At 36.0% G+C, this 23,322-nt stretch overlaps 1 protein-coding gene across 1 annotated transcript in view; it reads right to left on the reverse strand.

Moving 5' to 3' along the window:
• LOC118186930 (otoferlin-like) overlaps window positions 1-23,322 on the reverse strand; it is a 963,443-nt gene that overhangs the window by 51,044 nt on the left and 889,077 nt on the right. The window contains exons 35-36 of the mRNA XM_085813615.1: window positions 19,957-20,100; window positions 9,003-9,130 (exon numbers count right to left, since the gene is read on the reverse strand). Coding sequence (XP_085669741.1) covers window positions 9,003-9,130; window positions 19,957-20,100 — 272 coding nt within the window. The remainder of the gene's footprint in view (window positions 1-9,002; window positions 9,131-19,956; window positions 20,101-23,322) is intronic.

Raw genomic sequence — 23,322 nt, forward strand, 5'->3', positions numbered from 1 at the left:
TCTAAGTACCTGGACAACGTATCCTTGATATCTTTAGCATATATAGCATCACTTAGGTAAGCATTTTGGATAGTTTCCTGAGCGAGCATACAAAGAGAGAAGGAGGAAATTGTAACTAAAGGTAAAACTAATAATATAGTCCTTTCATTAAAATCGCGCCCCCAAAGTCCTGCTATGCTGCCTCAACGTGGCGGGGGGGTGTCACTGGGCGGAACGGGCGAAGTACGTCGGGAGCATAGCTCCTGGTAGGGCCACCCTAGGCGCGAAGGCCGTTCCAACATGCCCAGCTAAAGCATAGCAGGTGAAGAACCCTCAGGGGATTGCCGTCTTGGTGATCGGGTATCACACTCCCGGGGCCCCAGTGACCTTTCCTCCTCTCTTTCCTCTCCTCTTGTCTAGCTCTCTCTCCTATTTTTCTCCCTTGTGGTTTCCTCTACTGGATGTTGGGGCTCACTGTGAGATGCAGCTACTACTCTTGGTTTCTGTCTCACCATGGTGAGAATACCACCTATGCGTTTGCCGTGCATGGTGACCCGTAGGGTGGGAAAGGAGGATCCTGGCAGTTGAGGGGCGAGGTACTGTCCCCAACACACTGCTTTGGTCTCTGCTTCTACTTAAAACGGGAGGCACTTAGCTGTCCCCGCTAGTGTCAATCGGCTGGCCACTAGTCCTATTGGTCAGTGGCTAGGGGATAAGCTCTCGGAAGTCTCCACTTTTGGGAAAGCCGACTGTGGGGGCTTCAGTTTGCGTATAGGCCCGGCTAGCCCTAACACAGGGATCTGTGTTCCCTTGTTGGGCTCCATGGTGGGTGGGGCGGTCGGGCCCGAAACCTTCTCTCTTTTCAATATGAATACTTTAACTTCTTCTCCTAACCATATGGATACGAAAAATTCTGGAGCTGCTAAAAGAATTTGTACTTCGACCTTAATTAGCACAAACAAATATCCAAAGTTCTTAGTTATCACTGGTGAGCTAGAAAATTTATCACCATTCTTCATCCATAAGCATATTGCGGCCTCAGTAGGCGAGCCAAAACACATAAAAAAGCTCCGTTCAGGATCTCTGCTCATCGAGACTACATCTGATGCACAATCTTCCTCTCTCCAAAAAATGACCAAAATGGGGGAACATTCTATTACTGTATCCCCACATAAGTCTTTGAACACGTCAAGAGGTGTCATTTCGGAAATAGACTTGATATCAGTCTCTGAGGATGAACTTTCAAAAGAACTCGCCGAACAAAATGTATGTGGCGTCCGCCGAATAAAAGTCCGTAGAGACGGGCAACTCATCAACACAAAACATCTTATTCTGTCTTTCTCCTCTCCAGAGCTACCGAAAGCCATTAAGGCAGGTTACCTAAATTGCCCCATCAGACTTTACGTGCCGAACCCACTGCGCTGCTTCAAGTGTCAACGGTTTGGCCATGCGAAGGCCGCATGCCGGGGAAACCTGGCATGTGCTCGCTGTTCTGCAGGAGGTCACGAAAGTCAGGATTGTGTAGCTGATCCAAAATGTGCAAACTGTCATGGCAATCATCCAGCATACTCACGAAACTGCCCTAAGTGGAAAGAAGAGAAAGAAATACAGCATATTAAGACTACAAGAAAAATCTCCTATCCCGAAGCTAAGAAACTTTTTAGCACGGGTCAGTCAAAAGCAAATGTCTCCTATGCACAAGCCACTAAATTAGATCGGTCAATAAGTGCACAAACATCGCATAGCACACAGAAGAAGATACCTGAACCAAAAACAAATGACAAAGAAAAAGTCTTTCTTCTACCTCCTCCCAAACAGACAATAGAAAGTCGAGAAATAAAAACACAAGAAACAGAGAGTTCAAAAAAGAAAATCAAAAGCTCAGAAAAGAGAAGCTCAAGCCGAAGCTCTATTGAAGGGTCCTTTTCAGACTTTATCGAATCTGAGATGGAAACAGATGGAGGCGGAGATCTCTCGAAAAATGTTCTACCTCACAAAACAAAGAAACAGCATCGAAGCAATAAACATTCCTAATGGCTACTCTCATTTCGTGGAACTGCCGGGGCTTCTATCAGGGTATTGATGGCATTAAGCAACTTATTAATAAATATCGACCTATTTGTATAGCGATACAAGAGACATTCCTCAAACCTGGTAATTTTGCAAAGCTACGTAGGTACTCGATGACAAGAAAGGATAAGACATTCAGTGAACGCGCAAGTGGTGGTGTCTGTCTACTCACCTCAATTAATTGCCCTTCGAGTGCTCTCGCTTTGGATACTCATCTCCAAGCAGTTGCAGTACAGTTGAGCATTCGAACACTGACTACTGTCTGCAGTATTTACATCCCGCCTAATGAGAACATTAACTTAAGAGATTGAGAGGATCTAATTGCCCAATTACCAGCTCCGTTTATTCTAGTTGGTGATTTCAATGGACACAATCCCTTGTGGGGTAGTAAAGACACCAACCCACGAGGAAAGCAAATTGAACAGCTACTCCACGACCACTGTCTCTGTATCCTTAACAACACAGAAAGCACTTATTTTCATCAGCCAACAAGGACCTTCCATTCCATTGACCTTGCTATTGTTTCTCCACAGCTTTTGCCTTTTGTTTTTTTTAATGTCGAGAATTATCTATATAATAGCGATCATTTTCCTATTATCATAAGCATTACAGGAAATAGGAGTGTGTTTATACCTAGAACACCACGCTTTTTGTTGGACAAAGCCGACTGGGACTCTTTCTTACATTATGCTCTTTTTACTGAAGAAATAATAAAGAATGTGCACATTGATCAGGCTGTGAAGATCATTACAAATAAAATTATTCAAGCAGCTGATATATGTATACCAAAAACGTTGGGTAAACAGCCAAAATACCCAAAGCCCTGGTGGAATCCTGAATGCCAGGACGCCATCAGAAAACAAAGAAAAGCTTGGAGCATTTTTCGGCGATATCCTTCAGAATCAAATCTCGTAATATTCAAAAGGGCTAAAGCAAAAGCTCGGCAGGTGCGAAGGTCAGAAGAATTCTTGGATCTCGTATGTGTCTTCGATTAGCTCTTCAACTTCGGGTAAGAAGGTGTGGGAGAGAGTCCGGAAAGCGTCCGGTATCTATAAAGAGCACACACTTTCCATTTTAAAGACAAGTGGCGAAACAGTTACTAGTAGGGAAGAAATTGCCAACGCTATTGGACAGAGTTTCTCAGCCGTCTCACACAGTAGTAACTACCCTCTTGAATTTCTTTCCGCAAAAAAATGCATTGAAAAACAACTAATTAATTTCAACTCTCCCAATACTGAACCATATAATCAGGATTTTACTGTGCTTGAACTGAAAAGAGCTCTGCTGCAGACAAAAAATTCATGTCCTGGTCCAGATGATATTGCCTATCCTATGCTGAAACATCTTCCTTCCAAGTCATTGGCAACCATCCTCTTTCTCTTTAATAGAGTATGGAAGGAACAAGTCTTTCCAAATGACTGGAAAATAGCTTTTGTCATCCCCATTGTTAAACCAGGAAAAGACCCTACTAATCCGTCGAATTACCGTCCCATCGCCCTTACTAGCTGCCTCTGCAAACTCTTTGAAAAGATGGTCAACACTCGTCTGGTTTATTATTTAGAGACAAATAACTGTATTTCCCCTTATCAGAACGGTTTTAGAAAAGGAAGAGCAACTATCAATAATATCCTACTCTTAGAAACAGGTATCCGTAGAGCGTTCGTTAGAAGAAATCATTATGTTTCCATTTTCTTTGATATAGAGAAAGCCTATGATACCACCTGGATATACGGTATCCTTCGTGACCTATATAACAATGGTTTACGAGGAAACATGCCGATATTCATCAAACATTTCCTACAGGATCGGAAGTTTCATGTGAAGATAGGCGATACACTTTCTGACATAGGCGATACACTTTCTGACATAGGCGATACACTTTCTGACATAGGCGATACACTTTCTGACATGTTCCATCAAGAAGAGAGCGTTCCGCAAGGAAGTGTATTAAGTGTTACATTATTTAGTATAAAAATTAATTCTGTTTTAAAACAACTGCCTCTAGCAGTCCAGGGTATGCTCTATGTCGATGACCTGCAAGTCAGTTGCCAGGGAGAAGACCTGAAAGACATCGAATGTAAATTGCAGACATCTCTCAATAGAATTGTTAAATGGTCACAGGAAAATGGTTTTAGATTCTCTACTCAAAAGACTGTGTGTGTACATTTCTGTCGAAAGAAAATTCTTCACCCTGACCCCGAACTTTATCTGCAAGATGTGCTGATTCCTGTAGAAAAGGAAATAAAATTCTTAGGAATGATATTTGACCATAAGCTTACGTTCCTCCTCCATATTACATATCTAAAAAAGAAATGTTTAAAAACTATGAATATTCTGAAAGTACTGTCAAATACATCTTGGGGTGCTGATCGAAGCTCAATGCTTCTTATATATAGAGCTCTCATTCGTTCGAAACTAGATTATGGATCAATCATTTATGGGTCGGCAAGGCCTTCAGTATTAGCCAAACTTGATCCGATACATCACCATGCACTTCGGATATGCACTGGTGCCTTTAGAACTTCTCCAGTGGAAAGCTTATATGTGGAAAGTAACGAGACCTCCCTGCGGTTAAGACGTGAAAATCTTTGTCTTAAGCATTATTTCAAAGTCTTATCACAAACCGAAAATTCTACACGGTCAATATTGCTTAATGACCAATACTCCCGTTTATATCAGGCACGACCATCATGTGTCCCATCTTTCGGCTTGCGGATGAGTGCTCTGGTGGAGGAGTATAATTTATCTAATATAGATATACAGATGGAGGATTTTTTTGGAATTCCTCCCTGGGAGGATAGGAGAATCCATTCTCTGGATACTTTTCGACACTGGAATAAATCACAAACTAATGAAATCATCTACAAGCAGATTTTTTTCAACATAGAAATAATATAGGAAATATATCCCTCTATATACAGACGGATCAAAATCCCAGGATCATGTTGGCTCTGCTTTCGTCACAGAAAAAACAATAGTAGGGGTTCGATTACATACAGTTTGCTCTGTGCTTACTTCTTAGCTTACTGCAATCCATCTGGCTTTGACTTACCTTTCAAAACAAAAGTACACAAAATTTATTATCTACACAGATTCCATGAGTGCCTTAATGTCATTGAAAAATTACGCTCAATGTACTCATCCAGTTGCAATCAGAATCCTAAAGTTGAATCATTCTTTAAAAATTCGGGGATACCAGATTCTATATTCGTGGATCCCTGGACACGTTGCCATTAAGGGGAATGAATTGGCAGATATTGCAGCTAAAACTGCAACCACAATGTACAATCTTCAGATTCCACTAGCAGACATCAAAGGGTTTGTCAAAAGCAAAATCCTCAGCAAATGGCAGAAGCAATGGGATGACAGAGTATGTAACAAGCTGAGAAATGTAAAACCCACCATTGGATACTGGCCATGTATGGGTAATAGAAAGGAAGATGTCCTCTTGACTCAACTCAGAATTGGCCATTGTCGCCTGACCCATGAGTATCTTCTGAAGGGAGAAGAGAATCCCAGCTGCCCAAACTGCAACGCAGATCTGACAGTTCATCATATCTTGGTGGAATGCCAGAGTTTTAATTATTTTCGCCAAAAACATTTTAATAGTTCAGAACTGGACTTAAAAAATTTAATTGGAAAAGCACATCATCGTAATTTGTTTCTGTTTTTAAAAGATATTGGCTTTTATAATAGATTTTAACCTGTTTTTTAAAGATATGAGCTCTTATCATAGACTGTAATCTGTCTCTTACCTAAGCTGGAAGTTTTTACAAATGACTAATTGCATTGTTACCATTTGTCTGGCGCAGATAACCTTGACAGGTTTTGTGCCAAATTACAATAATCCAATCCAATCCAATCCATTAAAATCGCATTATATTTTCTTTGAATAAAGCCGAAACAGGCATGATTATTTTTGTATTCGAAAAGTTCTAAGCAGTTTGAGCTCTTTGCGTAAAATCTGCAAACGCGTATTGGTCAGAAAGATCGAAGCAAGGCTTTTACAACCCACATCGTTGTCGTTATTTTTAGATCTCACTAGCAGAGTTTTGTTACGTAGCCTTTGTGGCCTAGATATGACGTAAAAAAGGTCCTAATTATTGATGTTAGGTGTTGGTGTTATTTTTACTTTATTTATTATTCGTACTATTTATGAGGGTACACGCTCATTACAGAATTTTTTTCTCCTTGTTAACACGAAACCCTCGCATCTCCCGTTTTTGTGGACGTGTTAAGAGATTTATTTTCCTAGCATTTGCTTATTATTTGTTTTTTGTTCGAAAAGCAAAGCCAAAACACCCACATTAAAAAAAAAAAAAAAAAAAAAAAGAGTATTTTGGTTAACATTAACAATAATATTAATTGACATTTTGGTATCTTTTCTAATATTCTCTGTATTAAAACTAGTTTGAAGCTTTCAAAACAGTTTCCTATATTTCTGCCATTAACTGAACATCTTACACCATGATAACACGCATAGGTAATGTAATAGCTAATTACATTCTTGCCCATTTCTCAGATCTCTGCACTCCTGTGAGGACAACAGGTCTAATTCAGAAGTCAAACAAGAAAAATCAGCGTTATATTTACAAAATTTTCACAGGACTAGTTTCAATGGTTTTACCGAACCACCATCTTCAGCTGCAAAACCGCAAATGAACAAGATAGGAAATAATGATTAGATAAGATAAGAAAGCCTGGACAAGAATAAGCAAGTGGCGCCATCTGTTGGTGAAACCAGAACTAAAACATAATTTCTTTAAAGGCCGAAGGCAAATTTGGATTGGAATTAGGATCATTAACTAGAACAGAAAGATTTTTATGAATGTGAAATGCCTCTAGAAAATCCAGTTCTCCAATGGAAGATGTTTTTTGAATAATTTTGGCAGCAGAAAAACTGAAAGTGTGGTTTTCGGACCAACAATGTTGAGCAACAGAAGACTTCTGTGTTTCCTTTTTTCTAACATATGCCTCATGTTCCTTGACGCGAAATTTTAAGGCTCTCTTAGTTTCGCCAATGTAAATTAAACCACACTGGCAAGGAATCCTATAAATACCCCAGGAATTCATATCCGGAATGGGGCCCTTGAGTATGGAACTCGGAATTTTATTGATGGGAGAATAAACAACCCGAAAGTTAAATTTCTGCAAAATATGTGCAACTTTATAGCTAATTGATGGAAAAAAGGGAATGACAACAGAATTTTTATAAGCTCCTAAAACAAGAGTGTGCCTTTTAGTGTGTTGAGATGACGCTGATTCAACAGGCCTGCTATTATGCTTAAGCTGTTAACGCGTGCTCTCTAGAAAAAGAAATCTTTTATCTGTATACCACGGCAAGGGCTCAAGAGGACTAAACAGGAGACATAATTTAAATAAATATTGTTGAGTTACATGGGCATAAAAGGGCCTTGGAGAAAATACATTGGAATTCTGTGTAAGCTTAAAAGTTGTACTGAATAGATGACATAATTATTTACAACAATTTCATCTAAACATACTCTGTAATATATAGTACGGGAATTTTTATAGTATGTATGCAAGTATGAAAATAATAATTCTGAAAAATATTTACATAGAATCTACAAGGTTACGGTTTAGACAATGTGAAGAAAATGTGCCCTTTACAGAGTAGATATTAATATACTAATGATTTAAAAATCTGGACCAAAAAAAATTTGAAAGGTTTCAGATTTTAAGAATAGTCCAAAAGGAGTTTTTTAAGATTTTTAACTCTCTCGCTGAGTTCACAGTCTACCAGTCTGCTGTTGCACTCACTCCTACTAACCGACTCATTTTTGTCTTTTTATTGCTAAGCATTCTTTTCATCGCACTTACGCCATATACTATTCAACAGCAAAAGAACAAAAAATTTAAAAGCAGCAGATATTTTTCTGTTTCTTTTTTTTCAGTCTTTTATCAGATTGTCTTAAGGATGCTCAATTTTCGTCGAATCACTAAAAACTATGAATCACTTTTCATATTTTTGCTAAATCGTTCAGCTTGTTAATAAAAAATCCATTTTACAAAATTTGAAACAGTAAATTCGAAATTAAAAATTTGGGCTTCCAGGTGCACATGTTCGGGTGGAGGACTACATTATCCAGCATTCGATGGCCCTAGGTGCCGTCGTTTTTTCACAATGCGAGGAACATACATAAATACTTGCAGATTTTTCATTATTTAATTTCTTTAAAAATAATACAGGGCGATAATATTTGGTGACAACAATTTGAAAAGTGATTCGCCATTTATGGTGAAAATTTACGACAGAAAATCCCATTTCGAGACTAATAGCCCGTTTTGGGTTAATAAGAACCACCTTACAGATTGAACGTTATATGAGACTGAGCAATGCACTTCTCAATAGACAGTTTTAAGTTAGGAATAATGTGTTGTACCAAAGGTCTAAATATTATCAGCATTAGCGTTAATGTATGTAGTTAGCCTCAGTGCCTTTTTTAGACATTTTCCGCTAGTTGAGCTCTCCAGGTCTGAAAATTACTTTCAAAGTGTTCTGAAAGATATATATCCTGTGTTAAGGTGCATTTATGTAAGTAAGGCATCTAACACAGAAAATTCACATAAATTCACACCATAACGCAGTACATTCTTTTCATTTAAAGAACTCGGGAGAGATGCGATACCCATTCGACCAAGTCCAAGTAAAGGCGAGTTATCGTCCAGCATATTTTAATTCGGGTACTATTGTAGAACCCATTAGTTTTTTCAAAGGAGAAACTGTGAAAACTCATCCGTGCTCTTACGCGTATTTAAACCAGGGTTTTCAGCAAATAACCTTGAGCTGCTAATCAATTAAACACAACACCATACACGAGGATAAGAGAATCCTTAACCGATCTTTTCTTTTCATGGTTTTAATATCATTTTGCATATGTTAGGGTCGTGGAAGAAGAATCTTTAATGTTTTAAAGTACAATGTAACTTACTTTCCAAATACCGGGTTCAGCTGCTTCGAGATGTAATTTTCTTTATCATTGGTCTTCTTGCTGCCGAGATTGATGACTATATAAGGATCGGCTTTGCCATTGAGATCGGCTGGGTGCAAATCAGTTGCCTAGGTTTAAAAAAGTATTGGATAAATTTCACATTGAAATATTTATAATAGTTTAAGATACCCATTATATTATTTGAAGACATTTTTATTGCAGAATTTGAAAAACAATGGGATCAAATTATTTTAAAATCCCTTATAAATATAATTTATAAAGAAATTGCATTCTTAGACAGTCTAACATTTTAAAAAATAAAATTTTTTGTCAAGTAAAAGGTATTTCACATTATGTTTAATAAGGAAAATTAAAATCCAAGACATATTTAATACGTCATATTAAATAGTTCTCAAAATAAACATCTTACGAGTTCATGTAGGTAATTAGAAAGTTTTATAACAAAAACATAATAAACGTTTTGTGTACCAGAAATTTATTACTGTCATAAAATGAAATTTATTAGCACTGTCAGTCTTGCCTCGGGCTTGTATCTATTCTATTCAGATCTAACTACTCCCTGCGATTAATATTTTCTGTGAATTACAAAAGTAAACATACAGATAGCCAAAGCAAAATAATCTGGAATAAGAAATACTTTGGTTATATTACCCATGCCACTGCGCTTGGAGATGATTAGGGTTTCAATGAAAAAAAATAGTTTTTTTTTATTGTACAAAATTTAGTGAAAATTTAATCTCAACATTATTAAATACTTCAACGTCCTTCAAAATTCAAATACATGCTTCTTTTTTCTTCCTCAAAAGGTACATACACTTTATGCGTTTCAAACTGGCCTCAGAAATGTCTCTTTGGCCCTTTCATCAGCTGTCATGACCTACTTAGAAAATCGCTTATTTGCCACACTGTTGAATATCATCTTCTTACACAGGAGAAAAATTCTATTCTATTCCCTAGTCTCTTATCTGAAAATTAACAAAGACTATCCTCTAAAGGCATGCTTTCAAATGAGCAGTAGTTCCATTGCAATGCTAGCTTATAGGTACCCGGAAGTTCCATCCTATTTCCTGTCTTTTTAAGTGAGTCTGACCAATTACGCCATTAATCACCTGTTTTTATTTTTGCACCATTCTGCGGGATTGGAAAACACAAAGCGACGAGTCTCTCTCGGATATAACGATAAAAGCCATATTTAACTTTAATTAGTGAATGCTGGTGCTAGCGGTTGATGACACATCTCAAATCCACGAGTATGTCTCAGAGAATAATTTTAATGCAAAATATTCCACTCTTTGATAGGGCTCAAATTATAAATTTAGAAGGCATGGGCAGTAATTATTACGGAGGCCTACGCAATCTAATATTTTTCAGCGTAACAAATATCACCTGTGGAAATTAAACTTCATGCAAAGTGCATGTGGTATAAAATATTTCATTAAATAATTATATGATTTTACATTTTTCATTAAATGCTGAAGGCAGTTTAGTAAAATTATAGTCTTTACCGCAATAATTTTATTTTATATTACATTTAGTTTACATAACACTTCACTTCAGTTTAATCTGATTTTTACTTGCCCACCAGCGGCCGAGCGGTAAAGTCGCTGAACACTGGTAGTTCGGTCCGAGGTTCGAATCCCGCGAACGGGCTGGCTGCATGGGCGTTTTCGTGGTTTTCCCGATGTGTAATGTGTATACAAGCCAGTTTCCCTTAGAACGTCCTCCACGAAGGCATCCCTTCCCTAAGGCAGATAGTCCTAGTGTGCTTTGCCATAATTAAACACACCACCACACCAACACCACCAATTTCTACTTAGTTACACTGGTGCGTACAGTGCGTAGAGATATTTCACATTTGCTCTATTATTTTTAGAATTGATGGACACATTTTATGGAAATTTGTAGATGTAATATTGAAACATTTACCATACAACAGGCATGGTGCATGATTGCGCGTTAGGCTCATCGGTGTAGGAGTCCAACACTGAGGTTGCGAGACCTAAAGAAAAAGGTTTAATAGGAGTATAGTTCTCATTGACAGTCATACATTTCTCACAACGTGACTTGATACTAGAAATGAGACAGTTTATGAGATTCTGTGGCAGTCTCTGGGCACTGTCTGTCTCACTTTTGTTATGACGCTATTTCCGGCTCCTGGAAGATTTTGGGAGGGAAAAGGTGAGTTGCAGTTTCTTTCCCAAGAACGTCCTAGACATGTTCTTTAAGACTGAGTGCTGGAGAGCTGGCTGCCTACATCTCTTTAATATCCTTACTTTCCAGAAAATCATCCACTACGTCAGCCCTATATGCATAAGCGTTTGTGTTCCTAAAATTGAAATGAGGAACAACTGTTTCCCTAAAAGACGAACATTGAATTCTAAAATTTCCTTTCCATATCTAACAAAAAGTCACAGAACACCTATCAGAAACAGAAAAATCTGTGCTCTTGTCCAACGTCATGTCTGTGCAAATCATCAAAACTTTGCTGTCATACCGATCCCTTTCTGAAATGTTGGAGGACAAGTAGTGGTTTCCTTTTCTCTTGACATCAAGGTACACTCGTAATTAGGAATTAGGCTGAATTAGGATAAATCTGTGAAGAGAATAATCTCCTGCTCTTGTTTGGCCCTAAATCTAATCCTCCTATTCTACACTTATGCTAAACTTACTCTTTTGTGTGTAGAAATGAGGAAAGCAAACAGCATTCCTTCTTGCAAATAGAATGGAACAAACTTATATCATGAAACAGGCTTATATCTGTCTCCTCTGTTTTCTGGGAACAACAATTCTTAAAACGTATCATTCTGTAGCTTTTACGCATCGCTGAAATGGGCAAATATTGAACTTCATCAGCCGTCATGACTCCTGGACGACCTTGCGAAATTTTTTGTCTATGAATCCGACATTTCTAAACTGCTTCAATAAAGTGCATACAACCCTGTGCGTTATATTTAAGTCTCCAGCAATCTGCAGTGGTGACTCTTCCGCTTCTAATCTCCCGACGATTCTTTACCTCATCCCGTCGCACAAAAGTTGGGGATAATAATTTTCATTGCCTGCTTTCGAATTTTACCTAATGTTGGGAGGGGGCGTACAAAGAAATGAGAAGGACTAGAGCATAAGACGTCAGAGCTTTTAATGACTCTTCCTCTTAAATACTCCATCCATATGCAAGTGTACCCGTTTGCGTTACTAGAGACTAAAGATTTCCATTTTTCTTTTGTTTAAAAGCATAATTTTTACGTTTCGTTCAATATGTTTCGAGGTTATCGTCAAAATATGCAATATCTGTTAAATCTGAACACTAAAGTAGATAGGGTAGAGCAAGGTGTTATTTTTAAACTCAAGACTGTCTATGTCTTGCGTACAGTTATGCAAAAGGCGACTAGGAGCTTTATTAAGCACTCACTGGGCAATGAGAGTGTGATACAGCGTCCGAGGTTTAAAAAAAGGTGTAAAAGTTTTATAATTTTAAAATTTGCAATTAATACTGCACGTACCCTTTTAACCTTGTGAAAATTAGGCCTTGTCTTTTCAAAGATACCAAAAGAAAGTGCTGTTTATAGCATGATTTTCAACATTTAATTATTTTAACACAATCTGTGCTTTCGTTCACTTTTTTATTTGCATCCTTGGCCCATTGGGACCTTAAGATCTAAAAGCACTAGAGAAAGATTTTTCTTCAAGAAGTTTCTTGAAACATAAGCTACCAAAAATCACAGACTGAACGAACTGAATGCCGCTGTTTAAAATACCCAGTCATAAACTTTGAAAAAATATTAGCTAAAAATACTATGAAAAAGGATGGAAGCTAGTATTGGTAAAGATAACTTTTAGCACTTATTTCAGCATATTATGCAAGAATTTATTCATTTATCTGCATATTGTATTGTATTGTATATATATATTTGAATATATAGCCTTATATATACTGATTCATATTTAGTCATGTATGCTTTTTTTAAGTGTACATAAAGAGATAGCTGTCTTTTACAATTATATATGGATAGTGATAGTTATCCAAAAGGTGAAAATATTTCAAATTTTACGTATCATACGACTGTACGGCATTTTTGTAAAAAGACTGTACACAAGGAAAGCTCAATAGTTTCAACACATATTAGTAGGATTACTATTAGTCCCTCTATAAATAATAAGATGACAAAATCGTTCTTACAAATATATTTAGTTGACGCAGTATTTGGTAAGATAGCTTATAATACATTTAATTTCATTCCTCAACTTGAGAAGGATGTGCACACTTAGGTTTCAGAATAAAGTACTTAATTTCAGAAGGTCACGTCATCAAGATTACGTTTTTGAGTTTCATTCTCAATTTTCAAATTATTTTAAATAGTTGCTGGCTGAGAATAACGTGAGTATGAACAACCTAACCGTGAAGATGCCAGGTGTCAAATACTAGCCTTGTAAGGTATTTTCCACACTTTCCTAGCGGCCTTCGTGGTGTAGTGGTTCTGCACGCTGGGTCGGTATTCCAGAGGTCCGTGGTTCGATTTCCGGCGAAGGCGGTGGTTAATTTTTCATCTCTCTGGCTTCAAAAAAATCCTAATGTCCTCTACAGTGGCGCCCGAACTAAAAGGGTTGTGGATGATGATTCTCCGCACCCAGGATTTGGCGACTAGGTTCTCTAAAACCCTAGTCGGCCTTTAAAAAGGGGAGTATGTAAGGTATTTCCCACACTTTCCTAGCGGCCTTCCTGGGCCGGTATTCCAGAGGTCCGTGGTTCGATACCCGGCGAAGGCGGTTGCTAATTTTTCATCTCTCTGGCTTTCGAAAAATCCTAATGACTCTACAGCCTAAACAGCTATGCCTTTATTATAGCACCATACAGATAGAATCTTTATGGAATAAAGCATTATGCTCCGAATCTTATAAGCATCTGGCCATTATAGCAGTATTTGATTTAAATATTAACAATGGGAAATTAGAGCTCCTTTCTATAGACAGGGGTACTTCTTTCTCCAAAATGAAAAGGGGAAATGAATTAAATTCTTGATTAAAATATGGAGTTAATGGACTTGTAAATACAAATTATGGAATGTCAAATTAAGTGCTTCTAAATTACTGAGTTAAAATATTATTATTGTCAAATTATATAATTGAAACTATTATATAATGAAATTCTTCTCCTAGAATCTAGATTCCCGCATTAAGGTAGTATTTCTTATTCTTTTGTTAAATTTGAAATTATCCGAGTCGAAGAAGTTCCAGATAGTCAAATGAAGAAGATAAGCCTACCATCACATTCTAACATTCTAACATCCTCCATAAACCATACGCCTACATTCTGCTTGACAGCAGAATGATACTGACTTTTTATAAACACATGAAATAAAACAAGTTATTTATAAACTAGTTAATCTTTTAATTAGTTAAAATAAAAGGAAATACTAATTAAATAAGTTAAAATAAGCGAAAAGGAACTTCTTTGGATTTTATTTATATATTACGTCGAATAGTTTAGAAAGCATCAAATGCACAGCTTCTTGAGTTTTTTTTAGTAAATAAACAAAAAGTTTTAAATTGGAATGAGGAAAAGTAATGTCGGAAAAGGTCTTTGATAAAAAAACATCCAGGCTAATCTAAAAAATAATTAATAAAGAAGTTCATAAAATTTTAAATTTCAAAGCTATCATACATAAAATTAGATTACAACAATGTATACATAAATTTTAAGTTTACTACGGTTTATTATGAACAATTGTTTATTGTAATTCTTCATTTATTGTTTCTTCAAAGTTAATTATTATTCTACATAATAATATGGAATATGATGTTAAAAAGGTTCAAGCAAATACTTTTTTTTTTACTTCTATTTACAGCAAAACCTTGCTTAAATGGATTAATTAATCCATCAAACAGTATAGACTAATGGAAACTGCGTAATCAAATATAATAAATAATTAGATTATTTGTAATTTTCCCTTCAATTATTGTAAATTTGAGTAAAAAAATAAAAAATAATAAAAACAGTTTCAGAGGATATAACCAGCAGAGCAACAATCACATCATAATGACTCAGAGTCATAGTAAATCACTTAAATCCTGAAGTTGACACCGTGTAGTATTACTTTCCTTCGGCGTTAAACTTTGCTTGGCTTAATATGCTAGAGATGTCATTGAAACGTTGCTCTTTAATGCTTTTATTCCAAGCCACTTATTTAGTTGACACTGATCTTTAATGCTTTTATTCCAAGCCACTTATTTAGTTGACACTGATCTTAGTATTTTTATAATCTCATCTTTTAAAATACTAATATGGTAGAATAACAAAAGAAATTTTTATTTTAAAATTTAGGCTTTTTTCAGGGTTTTTTTGAAAATGTTCTCAGTTAAGCAGTTTCGAAATCTCTCCTGCCAGATTTATAGTATGTCATTAAAAATTTCCGAATTTAATATTATTGAAAATTATATTATTGAAAAATTATATTATTATCATTATTGAAAAATTATTTATTATTATATTGTATTATTGAAAAAAAATTTCAGCTTACATTTACTACTCAGTTTATGAGGTAGCTGACTTAAGTCAACATCCCAGCACTGATTTATAAATAATTTTTAGAAACAAATATAAGAAAATGATTACTTCCGAAATTAAAATAAAGGTCGGTTTGGTTTATTTGATTACGTAGAGCATGCTAGGGCTATCTGTCTAAGGAAAGGTATGCCTTCATCAAGGACTTCTAAGTCAAACCGGCTCGGATTAACGTTACACCTAGGAGAAACCACGAAACGTCCATGTAGCGAACCTCTTTGTTTGGAATTGAACTCCGGTCAAGCTACCAGTGTTCAGGGAATTTAACTTTCGGCTGGTGGTGGCCTAATTATAACAAAGGAAAAAGTATCTTAAAGAAAAAGGAGTTTACCAATCAAAATATTATAAAAGTTAAAAATAAAAAATTATTTTTCTATTACAAGTACTTAATACAATACAAGAAATGTGTAAGTGTAACTGGTTTTAGTCTGATAACTTAAAACCAAACCCTGACATTGTTTTTATAAAAATCAACTTATTGTTGCGTGTGTACGGGTTCATAATGGATTGAATGCATACAGAACCTATGATATCTTGATTAAATTTATTTTCACAAAAGAAACACTTTACTGTTCTGGAACTTTCCATAAAAACACTCCTACAGCTCTTCTCAGTATTACACAGCACAATAGTAATTACACTTCAAACTACTAAGAAAGATGAGCACGGCGCAATGTAAAGCGCACGAAAAGGCGAAGCTAGCTCGGAAATCTCAGTTCTCCAAAGTCAGCTAGCTCTGAACTAACAACTGGGAACTGATGCTCTCTCCAGTTTTCCAGTCAATGTCTTGCGTTTCCATTATTCGAAATTACTGGAAGGCATATACCATTCCATATAAGGGTCGGATACGGTTACAGTTACATATAGGGATCAATTACAAACATTCAATTACAGTAGTAATTACAGTTATACACGGACCGGACCAAAATACTGCTGAATGCTCTCCAAGTTTGGCGATTTCTCGCCAATTTACAAAAGATACTATACAAAGATACAAAAGATATTATACAAAGATACTATACAAATGATACTATACAAAGATACTATGCAAAGATATAAATATAAAAAGATATAAAAGATAGAAAAAGATACTATACAAAGATACAAAAGATACTATACAAAGACACATAAGATACTATTTATACAAAAGATACTATAATTTCACTAAACTATTTATATGTACATATATATATATATATATAACTCGTAGAATTAGTTTTATGAAAAATGATAAAACGCAACTGTTCTGACGGTTAGTTTCTTTTTATTACAAACTACTTCTCTCAAAAATATGACACGAAAAAGTAAATCGAAGAAAAGTAACACAATTGATTTTTATACTACAATCATAATATTTATCCAAAATTTGTTTATTGTCAGAAAAGCACAAAATAGAATTTGAATTATTCAAAATCTAATTTTCGAAGGGAGAGTTTCTCTGAAATGCATATTGAGTTTGTAGAGTCATTAAGTTAATTGGAAGCAGGAAAGATGCAAAATGAGTAAACGCCTTCGCCGGGTATCGAACCACGGACCTCTGGAATACCGGCCCAGCGTGCAGACCACCACACCACGAAGGCATGTTAAGAAGGCGGGAGAAATACCTTATACATTCCCGCTTTTAAAGGGCGACTGGGGTTTTTAGGGGACCCAATCGCCAAATACGGGTGCGGAGAATCATCACCCAACACTCTTTTAGTTCGGAGTCATTAGGTTCATTGGAAGCAGGAAAGATGAAAAATGAGCTAACGCCTTCACCGGGAATCGAACCATGGATCTCTGGAATACCAGCCCAGCGTGCAGACCACCCCACCACGAAAGCATGCTAGGAAGGCAGGAGAAATACTTTCTAAGTTGAGCTACTTTTAAAAGATTTCAATTTAGCTACTTTTAAACGCTTCATTATAATGAAAATTAATAATGTATTCCCAACTTCTGCTAATGTTTCTTTGGTGATTAAAACGGTGCTCTCTGAAAAAAAAAATTGCAGCAAACGATGCTGTAAAATAAACTCCTAATTATCTCCAGCACGAGAGTACAGAATAATTATGATGTAGTTGACTACGTTCTCGACAGTTTGTCATTTTAAGAATGCTAAAGAACATTTTAATTCTTTCCACCTGTCAAGACTCTCCATCTTCAGGCAGGAAATAAAGGATTAAATTGCTTCATTAAACCCAGAAGTTGACACCATGTAGTGATACTTTTCTTCGGCGTTAAACTTTGCTTGGCTTAATATGCTAGAGATGTTATTGAAACGTTGCTCTTTAATGCTTTTATTCCAAGCCACTTATTCAGGTGACACTGAGTACTGTTATAATCTCCTTTTTTTAAAATACTTTAATATGGTAAAATAACAAAATAAATTTTTATTTTTAAAAATTAGGCTTTTTTTTCAGGGTTTATTTTAATACATTTAATCTTTTATTAATATTGTTTCATATTTTTGCTCCTATTTCGTTTTATTTTCTTCGTACTATTTCACTTTTGTTTCGTATTTTGCTTTATTATGAATTTGCCTATACTATTTTTGTATTCTGAACAGCGGTAAAATCTTTTTAAGACGCCAGGGGTGTCCAAATAGCGGCTCAAAGCTAGTATCCGAGCGGCCCAAAATGCGTGCGCTAAGAGAAAAAATATATAAGTAAATAAAATAAAATATTAAGACCCCACCCAATGGAATTGCATTTTACTGTTGCGATCGGGATTCGAGATTGGATTTCAGAATGGAGGGACGGGTTATTTAATGCTCCCAGTTGAAATGAAATAAAATACTTTATGAGTTGTGGAGAAGTTCCAAATTTTATTTTGATTTGTGCAGAAGTGAGTACCTTCATTTTGATATATTTTTTATGTTTGTGCGTATCTATGTTGTTTTTATAAGAAAGACATAATTTTATGTTGCTGTAGTTACATGTAAAAAAATCATAAACTAATAAAGTTTAAATTATTTAAATATTATTTTCCTTATCAGCCATCGTTAGTGATAGGCGAAGGTGGTAGTATTTGTGAGTAATAACGATTACGAAAAAGTCTTTATATTAGCATACAAAATGTAAAAAATAAATGAAAGCATATAATATATATATAATATACAGGGTGATTCTAAATTGTTTTTACAAATTAAGAGGGGTGATAGTTCTTATCCAGATGAGCAATAATTACCATAGAACATAGGGTCACATTCAACTCTGAGAGGCAGAAGAGAGGAACATTAGAATTCCAACTTGAACTTACAACAGTTTTGGGAGAGCGAATAAACGAGAAAAACAATTGTGCAATCAGTTTAGTGAACAACTCACAGAGAGTGCACAAAACGGATAAAACCGAAAACTGGGCTTTCGAGTGTTAATTCGAGCTCAGACTTTGATGGCAAACACTGAAATGCACATCTTTGGTTCGCAAGGTCTCAACCTCACAAACGATTGCAACAAGTTAATAATCTAATGAAGGGCTGAAATATTATCAGCTAACTCCAACTTCCACTGTATGCCGAGATTAGCATGAAAAGTTCATGCTGTGTTCCGGCTGTCAGAACTTCGTATGCCATTAGAAGGGCACTTCAATTAGTAGAATGAGTGCAGCAGAGCAAGTCCAGGAGGATAGGATAGAAGATGGCGAAGGGGCAAAAACTACTACAGCAGTTTAACTGCTAAAAATCTGCCAAGTTTTCGGTTTTATCCGTTTTGTGCACTCTCTGTGAGTTGTTCATTAAACTGATTGCACAACTGTTTTTCTCATTCATTAGCTCTCCCAACACTGTTGTAAGTTCAGGTTGGAATTCTAATATTACACTTTCCTGCTTCTCAGAGTGGAATGCGACCCTATGTTCTATGGTAATTATTGCTTATCTGGATGAGTACTATCACCCCTCTTAATTTGTAAAAACAATTTAGAATCACCATGTATATATATATATTAAACTTTCTCCAAACCATCTCTTCGACTGTTCTGCTATTTTGGCCAAGTATTGATATAGCTTCCTCACACCAACTCCTCTATTCTTCGAAAATTATTGATATTGCTGGAGCTGTTCTGGATACTTTTGACACCTCTGTGCTGATGCCTTCGTCAAGACAACAACAACAACAAATAGTTTGGAAAGTTTGCAGTGAGTTTCTGCAGAATGATTCACTGGATCAGTAGCATCACGGGACAGTACCTTTATCACCATATGGTAAATTCCTGACATTTTGTATGCTTATTCTTGTTCTTTTCTGTCTTAGGAACCTGTCTTTTAAGAAAACTAGCTTGCTTTTATTTATAAACTTCATACATTTGCAGTAACTGTTACAATATCTGGCACTTTTACATATTGTTTATCTTACACACACACACATATATATAAGCAGCCGTAATATTACTCAAAATTACCTTGACGATATATACTCGGACGAGGACATGAATGGGTTCATTGCTGGGCAGTCCTTGGAATAATCCACCTTGGGGGTCGGTGATGGGTAGGTAGGGATCATGAACATCCTTCGGCAGAGGATTTTTGTACACCTTGAGAGAACCCTAAACAAGGAAATTATGTCACTTTTTATGAATAAATAAATTAAGAAGCACAGAGCATTTTTTAAATACTAATTTACAGTAAAACGTCTCATGATAACAATTTCTGCAATACAGTCATTGTGAAATTCTAAGAACTTCCAGAAATGGCTATATTACAAAGTGGTGTTCTTCATTTTTAGCATTTCTTGGAATATAATCAAGTAGTTTTCACTCTATTTCGTAGTCTATAGCAAGCGTCAACAACCGTTTTTGGCTGTGGGTGAAAATCAACCAAAATATGTGTATTATGAAGACAATTTGGGTCAATGGTATTTTAATTTTAGAACAGTCTTTCTTGGGGAATGATAAGATAAATTTTATTAAGCAAATAATTAAAATACGCTTTACACATAAAAAGTTCTAATTATCATAAAAACAAACATTACTGAATGAACTTTGTCTTTCTTTTCGATAGCAAATCAACTTCTCTGATGTTGAACATGTGATGTCAGTTTAGTCAACTCTGGTTTACAGCTAGTCGTTTTAAGGCGAATACAAGCATCTGAATTTTCAGTAGTTAAGATGTTCCTCTTCTTCAGTTTATTTTTATGTACTTTTGAAGTGCTCGTTAGGGGAGTTAGATGTTAGTACCATGTCCATTAGTCACGCTAATCCATCGCATAAACTTGACGTACAATTTCAATCGCTGGGTACCGCATGAGCTGATTCAAGCAGATAAGAATAGACCTGCATTAATCTGCTCGAATATCAACGCAAGTAAAATTCTGGACCCATCGTCACTTGTGATGAAAAGTAGATTTACTTCAACAATACAGGCCGAAAAGATAATTGGTCTGCGTCCGGTGAGCCCGTCGGCAGAGTCGCAAAGCGCAATTTGACTAACAAAAGAGATCATACTTTGAATTTGCTGGAATTGCCATGGTATTATCCAGAATGACTATCTTGAAAAAGATAAAACCCTCGACAGTTACGTGTAAAGCGAGATGCTACTCCACGTTGACGCTGATATGAAGGGAAAACGTCGAACTGCGTTCTTGCGTAAAAAGGTAATGTTCCATCAAGATGATGCAAGACACACATGTGTTTGCATTCACAGGCTAGACTCTACGGACTCGGGATCTTTTGCCACACCCACCTCACCATATAGCCCGAACATGACTTCTTCGGACTCCTACTTTTTTTCACACCTGCTGGTGCTATTTTTCATTCTACACTGGACATCCGAAGTGAGGTTGATCTGCTTTTGGACTAGCGGCCACCAGGTCTCTGGGCCGAAGGCTTAGAAAAACTACGAAAACGTTGTCAGGAAATCATAGATTTGGGTGGTGATTATTATCCGCACTAAAGATACTGTTTTCATGTTTTATTTTCTAACTTTTTAACAGAGTTTTTTTTTGGGGGGGGCGCAAAATTTTCGTTACAACCAAATATTAAAATTCATGAGAAATGGTTGACTAATATTTGAGAAAGGCAATAGGAGGAATTCGAAGAATCACATGCTGATAATTAATTTAGGTAACACATTTGAAATGGAGCTCCTATTACTGATAGGAAAGGAAACACACAAGCATTGTTTGGAAATAAGAACACAAACGTTGCTTGGAAACTGTATCTAAAAGCTAAAGCTAAACACCACATTTTGTTACAAAGTCTATGTTTCATTTCTTTCTCTTGCTATATAAGAGCTATCACCGATATTTTAGAACTCGAATAACTTGGAAAAATGACAAGAACTAAATGAAAAGTTATGATATTTACTTATTTCTATTCGTAGACGAGCGCGTCTATACGCAGAGATAAGAGGTCGTATGAATTTTGGTACCACATTTTCCTTTACGGTGAACGGAATATTCAGACTTACAAGAGAATTTTTTGTATCTGCAATTACAGCAAAGCACTAGGACTTCAATTGTGTAAGTTTCATCATTATTCACTGATTATTTAATTAATTTTCTAAGTATTACTGTTGCGGCTTGTGTTCCTGACCGTCGTTACTTTAACACAGTAATCAGTTACCCGACCCTCCTTCCTTCTGCTGATAAGAAAAAGGAACTTTATCATTCTCCCCTCCTCTCAGTCTCGGACACAGGCAGCGCAGTGGTGCGCTTGTAATCGAATACTACTCTAAATCCTCCCCTTAAAAATCGCTTTTATTTTATATATTTTGTTTCCAAAACAAGAAAGAAAAGATTGTCAACAGCCATCTTTGGCCACAAATGAGTAGTAATCATCTTACGACTGTCAGGATATTTTTTTAAATTTTTTTATTTTTTTAATTATTAGTACTACACTACATTCGTGCCAAGTGCGTGTTTCCATTCAGCTCAAGCAGTATTTTCCTTTATTAGTGCTACAGTGCAATTCCTCACCCAAGTTCATATCTGTGAAAGTGTGTGCATTGCTTATTTTGAAAGAGATTTTAACGCTTACGAAGTATTTACCTCTCACATACCACAGTCCGAACTAGTGCTACAGCACATACTCAATATATGTAAAGAAGATTTTTGAGATTTCACCATACATCTCCTTATTCATTATTAATACCGGAAGTTTTTGCATCGTGTTCTCGCAGTACGGTACATACTTTATCGGCAGTGTATGCGATTTGATTGTACATCTCCTTATTCAAGTTTAATGCTACGAAGAGCTCCAGTATTCATCATACTATTCATTGCTTTGATATAGTGCGTGTGAATATTATTCAGTACTTACTTAGGGCAGTGAAAAGTGCGTGTATTGTGCTCAAGTATTCATCTTTTTTTTTTTTTTTTTTTTTTTTTTTTACACAGCGCTGCGTTACAGTGTACAGAGTGCGTAATTTTTATTCAGTGCTTACCGTGAGTGTGTGCACATGTTATTGCTCTTTCTTTTTCTTTTTTTTTAAATATTTTCTCTCATAGTGCTACAGCGCAAACTCAATATTTATGCAAGATAATTTATTTATGAGATTTCTTCATACATCTCCTAATCAAATTTTCATTGCTGTGAAAGTATAGCGTTCTTGCAGTTATCTCATCTTATAGTGCTATAGTGCATACTTTACTGTCAATTTATGGGATTTGATTGCGCATCTTCTCATTCGAGTTTAGTCCTAGAAAGTGTGTGCATCGTGTTCTAATAGTCATTTTGTTATAACTCAGTGCTGTAAAATACTGTGCGTGATTATCACTCTGTGCTTACTTAGAACTGTTTAGTACATAAGGTTAAAGTGTGTGCGTCACA

Source organism: Stegodyphus dumicola, chromosome 3 (assembly GCF_044657685.1).
Source record: "Stegodyphus dumicola isolate Sdum_Otavi_A_Nest chromosome 3, ASM4465768v1".
Lineage (NCBI taxonomy): Eukaryota > Metazoa > Arthropoda > Arachnida > Araneae > Eresidae > Stegodyphus > Stegodyphus dumicola.